Source organism: Hordeum vulgare, chromosome 7H, assembly GCF_904849725.1.
Source record: "Hordeum vulgare subsp. vulgare chromosome 7H, MorexV3_pseudomolecules_assembly, whole genome shotgun sequence".
NCBI classification, from domain to species: Eukaryota; Viridiplantae; Streptophyta; class Magnoliopsida; order Poales; family Poaceae; genus Hordeum; species Hordeum vulgare.
The window spans coordinates 14042598-14054165 of record NC_058524.1 but is presented as its reverse complement, the minus strand read 5'-3'; the positions used below and the strand labels follow the sequence as shown (position 1 = coordinate 14054165).

General features: G+C 45.8%; 1 protein-coding gene across 1 annotated transcript; it reads left to right on the top strand.

The window, feature by feature from the left end:
• Nucleotides 1–231: 231 nt before the first annotated feature.
• On the top strand, nucleotides 232–11336 carry LOC123408038. Its single transcript, XM_045101256.1, has 6 exons — nucleotides 232–325; nucleotides 672–740; nucleotides 798–1292; nucleotides 7154–7281; nucleotides 10047–10346; nucleotides 10627–11336. Exons 1-6 carry the CDS (start codon nucleotides 232–234, stop codon nucleotides 11188–11190), a joined length of 1650 nt encoding a protein of 549 aa, XP_044957191.1. The 3' UTR covers nucleotides 11191–11336.
• Nucleotides 11337–11568: the final 232 nt, after the last annotated feature.

Here is an 11568-nt window from a genome sequence, read left to right as displayed (position 1 = left end):
CCATACACATGACGACATAACTGAAGCTTTCCCCCGCCCAAACATGTCCGACATCTGTTAGTTTAGTCAAGCTTCCAGCTCTGATGTGTTGCAGGGATTTTCTGCATCTGCGTCAGCTACTACTACCACAGTGCAGAACAAAAAAGCTCACCATGTAGTGAAAATTAATTAGTAGAGGTGAGCTCCACACAGCTCAATAATTACAGTGCGAGAACATAGAAGTATCTTAACATGGAGATGGCCTCTCTTACTGCAAGTTGTGAACCAGATGTGATCTCAGGAGGCAAGTCTGGGACACCATTGATAATGATGGCAGGCTCTCTGGGTACTTTAATAACAGGTTCAATGTCTGCTGACTATTGCATGTCCTTGCTCCCCTCCATGACCTGGTATCGCACCAATTCCTTGGATTTAACCACAAACAGCCTGGGGGAGCAACAAAAAGTTTCATCGATAAAATAAGTCATCGTAAGCAAGAAAAATCAAAGAACCAAGTAAGAAGTGACCATAAACCGAGCACTTTCACATCTACAATGCATACTTTGATCATGAGTCAGGCATGTCGAAACATAAGAGATACCGACCAACAGTTGGGATTTAGGAAGCACGGCACATCGCATTCGCATCAGCACTGCTACTTGCATTTAGTAAACACTTGGTATATTAACCAGCTGCAGATGCATTTCTGTTCTTGCATCTGTACTTCACCTATGTGCCAAGAATTGTCATGCCAATTGCTGGCAAGTCTAAGATATTGGCTATCAATTGGTTGGAAAACTGACAATGTTTGAGAACAGTAGCCAACAGCATCAGCAGTTCAACACAACCACCCATCGATCCATGGCACAACAGAACAGTAGCACACACAAGAAGCAGCACGACACCAGCAGCTCAAGCGGGAGCAGCTAGCACACGCACGAGAGTGGAAGAGGAGCTCACCGAGGCGGCGTCCGGTGACGATGCAGATCCAGGTCGGCGGCCGGCCTTGGAGAGGAGGGAGGCTCAGAGGCGGTTCGTTGTCGAGGAGCGCGGCGTCCAGGGGAAGAGAGAGCACGACGGGGTAAGCAAGGGGGGCGGCGACGGCGGGAGGCGGGGGATTGGCGACCGGCGGCTTGTGGCGGCGCTGGTGGGAAGTGGGAACGGGAATCCCTGGCACGGATATGAGGCGGTGGAGAGGGGATGCGGGAGAGGCGGCCGGAGAAGAAGAGAGGAGATGGGCGAGGATGGAGCTTCGCAGCCGGAGCATGGCGGCGGCGTCGGCGACGAGGGAGACGGAGGACACAGTGGTGAGGGTTTGCGTTGGCGTCTCCTTTTTCGCGGTCGCGGTGGAGCAGAGAGAGATTTTTTTTTCAAAACTACTAATGGCGCATAGCCTGATGGTGCGCCATTAGTAACCAGGTTACTAATGGCGCACCATCTGGTGGTGCGTCATTAGTAGTTTTTGCAAAAAAAAAATATAGTAGTGGCGCACTGGGTGAGTTGTGCGCCATTACTAGTTAAACTAGTAATGACGCACTCTGCTCCGGTGCGCCATTAGTATTTTTGGAAAAAAAAATTGTTAGTAGTGGCGCACCGTGTGTGTGGTGCGCCATTAGTGTCCATCACACTAATGGCGCACCTGCACATGGTGCGCCACTACTATATAGTAGTGGCGCACCACTTGTGTGGTGCGCCATTAGTGTCTATATTATCTATAGCCCTTTTCCTAGTAGTGGGCCTTCTTAAGTATTTCGAAAGCTTCCTCACAATCCTCATCAAAAACAAAAGGAACATCCTTCTGCAAGAGGTTGGTAAGAGGCCTAGAAATCTTAGAGAAGTCTTTAATGAACCTTCTATAGAAATCAGCATGACCTAGGAAACTTCGTATACCTCTGATATCTGTGGGTCAAGGCATTTTCTCAATTGCATCAACCTTAGCCTTATCAACTTCAATGCCTCTCTCAGAGATTTTGTGTCCTAAGACGATGCCTTCATTAACCATGAAGTGGCACTTCTCCCAGTTCAAGACGAGGTTGGTATCTTTGCATCTCTCCAAGACTCGATCAAGGTTGCTGAGGCAATCGTCAAAGGAAGAACCGTAGATGGAGAAATCATCCATGAAAACCTCAACAATCGTTTCATAAAAGTCAGAGAATATAGCCATCATACATCTTTGGAAGGTGGCAGGTGCATTGCACAAGCCAAAAGGCATGCTTCTATAAGAAAATGTACCGAAGGGGCATGTGAAGGTGGTCTTCTCTTGATCAGATTGTGCAACAGGTATTTGCAAGAAACCTGAATAACCGTCTAGAAAGAAAAAGTGTGTGTGTTTAGATAGCCTTTCTAGCATCTGGTCGATAAACGGAAAAGGATAATGGTCCTTCCTGGTTGCCTTGTTCAGTATCCGGAAGTCTATCACCATCCTATAGCCAGTAATAATCATGTGCGGGATTAGTTCATCCTTATCATTAGGGACGACGGTGATACCTCCCTTCTTAGGTACGCAATGTACTGGACTTACCCAATCACTATGAGCAACAGGATAAATGATTCCTGCTTCCAGAAGCTTCAATATTTCTTTTTTCACGACCTCTTTCATCCTCGGATTTAGTCTTCATTGATGATCAGCAACTGGTTTAGAATTAGGATCGGTTTTAATCTTGTGCTGACATAGAGTGGGGCTAATACCCTTAAGATCATCAAGAGTATATCCAATAGCAGCACGGTGCTTCCTCAAAGTTTTTAATAACTTATTCTCCTCGTGACTCGAGAGGTGATCACTAATAATAACAGGATATATCTCCTTCTCGTCAAGATAGGCATACTTAAGAGTATCTGGTAGCTGTTTTAGCTCGAACACGGGATCACCCTTTGGTGGTGGAGGATCCCCAAGCAGTTCAACACGCAGATTATTCTTGAGAATAGGATATAGTTCTAAGACAATTTTATCTATCTCATCTCTTTCCTCCATATGCATATCATTTTCATGCTCAAGCAGATATTTCTCTAAAGGATCCGTAGGAGGTACGACAATAGAGGCAAGAGCAATGATTTCATCCCTACCAGATGACTCTTTTTCATGGGGTTGTCTTCCAAACTTGGAGAAGTTAAATTCATGAGACACACCCTCGAAACTAACGGTGACAGTCTGTTTAATGCAATCAATGTGAGCATTGACAGTGTTGAGAAAGGGTCTACCAAATATGATGGGACAAAAGCTATCTTGTGTAGTAGCAAGGACGAGGAAATCAGTAGGATACTTCGTCTTACCACACAGGCAGGGACGATTCTAGGGGGGGACGAGGGGGGGGGGGGCTAGACCCCCCCCTAAAAAATTGATTTTTCTACTATAATAGTGATTGTTGTAGCTGAAAATTTTCATTTCATATGAACTTTGCCCCCTTCATGTACAAACTTGCCCCCCTATGCTTGCATGTTGGCTTCGTCCCTGACACAGGACTTCTACGTCTCTCACAATTCCCAGAGGGCAGATAGTGTCTCTATTAGCTAGCGTAATAGTGACATCAATGGGTTCTAACTCAGCAGGTGCAATCTCAGCTTTGATTTCATCATATAGGGAACGGGGTATTGCACTAACACTAGCACCCATATCACATAAACCATGATAACAGTGATCTCCTATCTTGACAGAGACAACGGGCAAGCCAACTACATGTCCGTATTTGTCTTTCGCGTGAGGTTTAGCTATTCTAGCGGAGTCCTCAGAGAATTTGATAACATGCCCATCTGTGTCTTCGGCTAAGAGATCTTTGATAATAGCAACACTAGGTTCAACTCTAATTTCCTCAGGGGGTGCAAGTGATCTAATGTAACCCCTACGTATCACAGTTGGAGCTTTAGAATAATCCTTTTTTCTAGCAGGGTATGGTGGTTTCTCAGCGTAAGCACCAGGAACAATAGGATCACTAAAGGCAATGACTTTCTCCTCAACTAGATTGGGTTTAACTATGTTGATTTCTACAGGAGGATGATACTTAGACAACTTCTCTTCGGGAAGATCAACATGAGCAGCAAAAGATTCACATAGAGAAGCACTATCTCAGAGTCAAGTCCACACTTAGCGCTAAAATCTCTAGAAGTGTTTGTTTCAACAAAAGATTTAACACAATCAAACTGGAAATTCATACCTGACTCCTTACCTTCTTCCAACTCCCAATCTTCAGAGTTACGTTTGATTCTTTCCAATAAATTCCACTTGTGATCAATATCCTTCTTCATAAAAGAACCGGTACAAGAAGTATCAAGCATGGTACGATCTTCATGGGAAAGCCGAGCATAAAAGTTTTGAGTGATAATTTCTCTCGAGAGCTCATGATTGGGGCATGAATATAGCATTGATTTAAGCCTCCCCCAAGCTTGAGCTATGCTTTCCCTGTCACGAGGCCAAAAGTTATAAATATAATTCCGATCACGATGTACTAAATGCATAGGATAAAACTTTTGATGAAATTCCAATTTCAACCGATTGTAGTCCCATGATCCAGTATCATCACATAGCCTATACCATGTCAACGCCTTATCCATCAAAGATAAAGGAAATACTTTCTTATTTACCTCATCCTCGGGCAAACCTGCAAGCTTAAATAAACCACAAACTTCATCTACATAGATTAGATGCAAGTCTGGATGTGATGATCCATCTCCTGTAAAAGGATTAGCCAGCAATTTCTCAAGCATACCCGAAGGAATTTCATAAAAGATATTTTCAGTAGGTACCTCAGGTTGCGGAACAACTCCTCGTGCTTCCGTTCGTGGTGAATATACCCCGAACAAACTCCTCAAAGGAACAGTTTCCATAGTGACAAGTGACAATAAATTTCAGAACACTATATAAATGTTTCCTTACCAAATTCCACTTACCAAAGGCACTTCCTCCCCGGCAACGGCGCCAGAAAAGAGTCTTGATGACCCACAAGTATAGGGGATCAATCGTAGTCCTTTCGATAAGTAAGAGTGTCGAACCCAATGAGGAGGAGAAGGCTCTGATAAACGGTTTTCAGCAAGGTAATAACTACAAGCACTGAAAGTAGCGGTAACAAGTGATGGTGTAGTGAGGTGAAATGTAGCAAGCGAAAAGTAACAAGTAACAAGTAGTAGCAACGGTGCAGCAAGTGGCCCAATCCCTTTTGTAGCAAGGGACAAGCCTGAACAAAGTCTTACAAGAGTAAAAACGCTCCCGAGGACACACGGGAATTTCTGTCATGCTAGTTTCATCATGTTCATATGATTCGCGTTTGTTACTTTGATAGTTTGATATGTGGGTGGACCGGCGCTTGGGTACTGCCCTTACTTGGACAAGCATCCCACTTATGATTAACCCCTCTCGCAAGCATCCGCAACTACGAAAGAAGAATTAAGACAACGTCTAACCATAACATTAATCTAGTGGATCCAAATCAACCCCTTACGAAGCAACGCATAGACTGGGGTTTAAGCTTCTTTCACTCTAGCAACCCATCATCTACTTACTACTCCCCAATGCCTTTCTCTAGGCCCAAATATGGTGAATTGTTATGTAGTCGACGTTCACCTAACACCACTAGAGGAAAAACAACATACATCATATCAAAATACCGAACGAATACCAAATTCACATGACTCTTATCAGCATGCCTTATCCCATGTCCTCAGAAACAAAAGTAACTACTCACAAAGCATAATCATAATCATGATCAGAGGTGTAATGAATAGCATCAAGGATCTGAACATAAACTCTTCCACCAAGTAATCCAACTAGCATCAACTACAAAGAGTAATCAACACTACTAGCAACCTTAGAAGTACCAATCGGAGTCGCGAGACAGAGATTGGTTACAAGAGATGAACTAGGGTTTGGAGAGGAGATGGTGCTGATGAAGATGTTGACGGAGATGCCTCCCCTCCGACGAGAGGAGTGTTGGTGATGATGATGGTGACGATTTCCCCCTCCAGGAGGGAAGTTTCCCCGGCAGGATCGTCCTACCGGAGCTCTAGATTGGATCCGCTCAAGTTCCGCCTCGTGGCGGCGGAGAATCCACGAAAAATCTCCACCTTGATTTTTTTCCGGACGAAACCCTTCATATAGCAAAAGAGGGGGGCTAGTGGGCCGCCAGGGTGCCCACAAGCCCTGTTGCCGCGGCCAGGGGGGTAGGCCGCGGCAACCAGGCTTGTGGGCTCCTGGTTGATCCCCTCTGGCACTTCTTTCGCCCAGTATTTTTTATAAAATCCAAAAAAATCCATGTTGATTTTCAGGGCATTTGGAGTTGCACAGAATAGAGCACTCAGACTTGCTCCTTTTCCAGTTCAGAATTCCAGCTGCCGGTATTCTCCCTCTTCAAATAAACCTTGCAAAATAAGAGAGAAAAGGCATAAGTATGGTTCCACAAAGTATAATAACAGTCCATAAAGCGATAAATATCAACATGAAAGCATGATGCAAAATGGACGTATCAGTGGGGAGGCTCGACCCCATCTTTGTCTCCGCTGGGAGGTTGCGGCGCCGTCGTGCGTTTGTGGAGATTAGGTCAGTGGCTCCTCTCCGGCTGCCAACGCAGGGTGGTAGCCCCTTCTGCTGAGAGGTGGTTCCATGCAGGACGAACTGGCCTGGCCAGATTCGGCCCTTGTGGGGCAGTTGCGGTCGATGGGCGTCCGACGTCTTCTTGCGGTAGGTTCGGGCAGGGTGGCAGCCCTCCCTACCGGTGTTTGCATGCATGGTGGTGTTTTGTGTGTGGTGAGCGCAAGATTGGGTGCCCGTTGTGGCTCTGGTTCGCCTGTCTTTGCAGGCGGCTAGGAATGCAGTGGATCTACACGACAAGGGCGAGCTCGCGGCGGTGGAGGTGTACATGCCACTGGAGGCTTGTGTGGGGTGTTGTTTGTGCTTCTCTAGGCGTAAGCCTTGCCGACCCTTGTTAGCCAGCAGCGGCAGAGCTCGTGGGCATCACTATTCCTTTTTGTAGTCGTTGTTGTGGAGGTTGCACTTCCTCTACTCTCGGGTCAAGATCTTCGGGTCCATGGTTCGTTGGATCAGGCGACAACAACGCTTTCAGACGTCGTTTTCTCTCTTGTGGGCGCCATCTTGGAGATCTTTGTCCCATTTGGGCCTCTGGAAGGCTGGACGTGCCCAATCAACGGTGTGGGAGGTTCTGGTGTTGCGTATTGTGTGGCGATGATGAAGGTGGCAAGATGTGCAGGGTCGCGCTTGTCTTTGTCCTCGACAACTGGCTTGTTCTTGAGTATGAAGTCGGAGCTGCGGTGTTGTGGGGCGGCATTGCGGCAACGATGCCAGGTGATGGGCAGTTGGAAGTCTGTCGGCGCCAGACGTGCTTCTTTTGTCTTTCAAGGCTCGTCATCAAGGTCGGAGTTGCCTGGTATTTGACTTCGCCGGCCGTTTCTTCGGCTTTGGCCGATAGGGTCCTCGTTCTCATTTGTTCGGAGGGCTCTTAATTGGGTTGCCCACGGCAAATTCGGAGTCGCTTGATTAAGGAGAGGTGATGACGATGACATAGTCGGGAACCTCGACGGTGTCTTCTCCTCGGCAGTGTGTGTGTGTCTTGTGGGTGACAAGTTGGTCGGGGTGCCCTTCACTTGGTGTGTTGTAATAGTTTTCGTCCGGTTTTCCGTAAATTAACTGGGCAACTCTATTCTTCTTTAAAAAAAATCAAGATCCTCAAGGCCGAGTTTTGAAAAATTGCCTAATGCAATACTCGGTTTTATTACATGGAGTAATACTTAGGATGCATGTTTATGAGGGGTCATTGGGTGGAGTGTTAGCTATAAATACATGCTCATGAGTAGTCTTTGGATGTTTGGACATACTGCCTACATATTATCAGGGCCGGTCTTGAGATTTTAGGGGCCCAGGGCGAAACGAAATGTCGGGGCCCCTTAACGTAAACATCATGACATTGAAATTATACTTTTGCTAAACGTTGTCGACGATGGTTGATCTTGGCACAATCTACAACGCCCAGGTGAGACCCTTGGAATTACCAGTGGCGGGGAGTCGAAGGTTGATAGTTGCTAGTGTCATGAGGTCACCGACGCTAAAGAAGGGGTCATTAGAGTGATGGTTCCACAGGTGTCGTCCCGACAGCACAGGAAGCGACTCGGGTAGATGCGACTGTGGCCAGTCCTAAAATTTCAAGGGCCCAGGTTTATATATCTAAATTATTATCAATATATGCATATTTAGACTTTTTAAACAATAATTACTCTTAATTTTTATCAATGGGGTGCAAAACCAAAATGTCGACCTAGTTCCATGATATAATCGTAGATGATTATATTAAGTATATCTTGCTTTTCTTAAGATTTTGACTAGGAAGTTTCATGCATTGTATATTTCAGTCTGTCAAAAAAAAGTTACGTGTACTGCTCCTGGTGGCGCACATCCAGAATTAACTTCAAAATTTGCAACACTAAAATTAAATTGGCCAACTAATTAGATTAAGTCCATCATGCATTTTTTTAATTAATTAATTAGCCAGAAGGGACAAGTACATCCTACTCTACTCCCCTTATTCAGTAGCTACTCTAATTCACTAGCTCCCGGATGATGAATCAAGAAAATGCTTACCTGATCTGTTGTTCAAAAACTGCATGTTGGGACCTATGATATTGTCACTTTTGTGATTCCGTCCATGGGGTGAACATGAAATCTCCCGAGTTGCCGTGGTAGGACGAAGCAGCGGGGAGGCCTTCGTGGGAAGATGTTGTGGCGGCGGCAGATTGCCCCTAAGATTGCGGAATTTGAGGACTCGTTTGTGATATGTGGTGGCTAGATCGATAGCTAATTTCATCGTGCGCACCTACAGAAATCCCAACAATCTAGCGATCGCTTATTTACTTATCCGAGATACTTGCTCCCTGTACGCAACTACATGTCCAGGCCCTATTCTAAATTAGCTTAGAAATAATAATTTCGTGGGCCTAATAATACAAAGAGCGGGCCCGGGGCGGCCGCCCCCTCTGCCCCCCCCCCCCTCAGGGCCGGGCCTGCATATTACCATGGCCTATATGATCAAAGCGTAAGAAAATATCTGTAATTCAATCTTATCCCGCCTATGTTTGATATTTTTACATGATTGATATTTGAAGTGATGCTATGAGTGAACTTATTAGCTCCGGTCCAATTTTCATAATCAAAACAACTACAACTTTCTATTTACAAGGTCTTTTGTTTTCTACAAATAATTATTCAAAAAATATAAAAGTACCTTTTCTTCATTCAATTTCGCTCAGCTAGCAAAACTAGTGAGTTCACAACATTGCAAAGCCTTGTTGGGGACACACGTCAAGTTCTTAATTTTGTGCAGAGCTGATCATCAGGTTTGAAGCTTTGTATTCATGGATTGATGACCTTGGTTTCACAACCGAGGGAAACTTGCCTTTTCATCCTTGCAATTCCCATGTTATTTCTCCCCCTGCTATCTTGAGGTAGCCCTCGTTCTTCTAGTATGATCTGTGCCCTCTCACCCTTGTTTTCCTTGTAATTTCCTGGCACGGTGAAAATTTGTTAAGAAGAAAAAAAAACTCTCGTTTGAAGATATATTCTGTGCGGTTAAGTTGCATATAAAAGAGATGAAGTGAGTCACTATCCTTGAAGGTGACAAAAGTGATTACTAAAGCACATGGTAAGATTCCTCTCGCTCGGAACATGAAAAGGCAGATGGCTTGCTAACACTCCTAGCTACTTTCTCTTTGGAGAAAACATGAATAAAATCCTCTCTCTCTCTCTCTGTATGTGTGTGTGTGTGTGTGTGTGTTTGTCTGTAAAGGCAAAAGGAAAATTAAAGAATGACCGTGCCCAAGACGAAAGCTAGTACGTAACTAGGGAATCGAATCAAGGTTGCCGTCTGAGCACGCGATTCCATCCCAAATTATTTTTGCAAGCATTGAAACCATGTGTATATGTATAGTCATGCCAACAACAAAAGCTTGAGCTGCATGCACATGCATCATCTAGCTAGCTTGCTTATTGTTAGCTAGGCATATAGTCCCTTCCTAAACAAATATAATAGTGCTTAGATCACTATTTTAGTGATCTAACCGCTCTTATATTTCTTTAGGGAGGGAGTACACCATTACCCGCGGTGGTCGTCTCCTCTTGCTGCCTGCCTTGCCGCCCCGCTCCTCCCACCACGCTGCCTTGTTTCACGCGCCTGCAGCTGCGCAGGTGGAGTATGGAAGCACATGTCGCCGATGCCGGGGACGGCGGCCTAGGAAGAGTTCATCGGCCTGAAGATGGGGAGCAGCAGCGTCACCGTGCAAGCAGGACGAGGGGGGAGCTGTACATGTATAACCCTGCTCCACAGCATATTTGGACCACGAGGGAGCTGTACATGTATAACCCTTCCAGGAACGAAAAGGTTGGGCCCATTATTTTCATATATATGCTTTGTATACTCGTGTTTATGTGTGCGATCACTGATCCTCACTTTTTAGTTTCCGGTCAGTTTTTAGTTATTTTTCATTATTTTTTTTGTCCAAATTGAAATTGTCATGTCAGTTCCGTCCGAGAGCATATGGAAAACTAACTTGAAAAACATTCGGCCAGATGGCAGAAATTTAAAAACTGAACTCTGACTTAGGCACTAACTCAAATTTTTCTTGAAACTGATTTTCTCCTCATGAGCTATTGCTCACCAGAAAATTTTTTGGACGACCAACAACTGCATCCTGGCGGCTCTCGGGGGTACACTTGTTGTCACCGCCATTGTCATCATCGTCTCCGTCATCCTCAGACCTGCCGACATCAGCTTATCCGTCACACATGCCTCGATCAGCAATGGTAGTGCCGACGGTTCGATCCAGTACGTGAACCTCACCATTGCCGCCGCTAACGCCAGCCGGAAGCGTGCAGGGGTGCGGTACCAGAGCTTCTTTGTCGATCTCAATAATAGCTCCAGCACGATCCACGCCCTGGTCTATTCGCCGCCGCCGAAGAATGAGTACCTGCGGCCAGGCACGGGGTCAACAAGCGTCAATGCGTCGGTGCTCCTACTGTCCAGTGGCACAGTCCGGGACTTTGTTGGCCGTCCGATGAACGGCAGAGAGTTTACGGTGGTGGTGACGGCAAAGGTGCGGTTTCAGGTCGGAGGGGTACCCACCAGGCTCTACATCATGAACGTCTCCTGCCCTCATGTCTTCTTCGCCGTGGAAGGGTCGTTCAACTCCAACGCCCTCGTGCTTCCAATCGACTGCACTGCTTGATGTTTTTTTGGTCGCTGTATTGTCCATGCATGCACATTTCAATATCTAGCGTAAATGTGTCTTGGTTTTCCTTCTTCCTCCTGTCGATGTGCAATTCTTTAATTTAGTTGTTTTGTTCAATTTGATTCATGCCCTCAGATTTTATCTCGCACGCTTTTTCAAAGGTGTGTACTTTGGCATTTCCCTATGCGTGCTCTAGGTTTTTCGCAATGGCGTTCGTGTTAGAATAATCCGAGGCACATAGTTGATCTATCGAGGATCAGGCAATCACACAAGCACGACACCGAGATTTGTTAACGAGGTTCACCATCATGGCTACATCCCCGGGGCCTGACTACGGGCGCTCCTTCCCATAACACCATCACAATACCGCACACC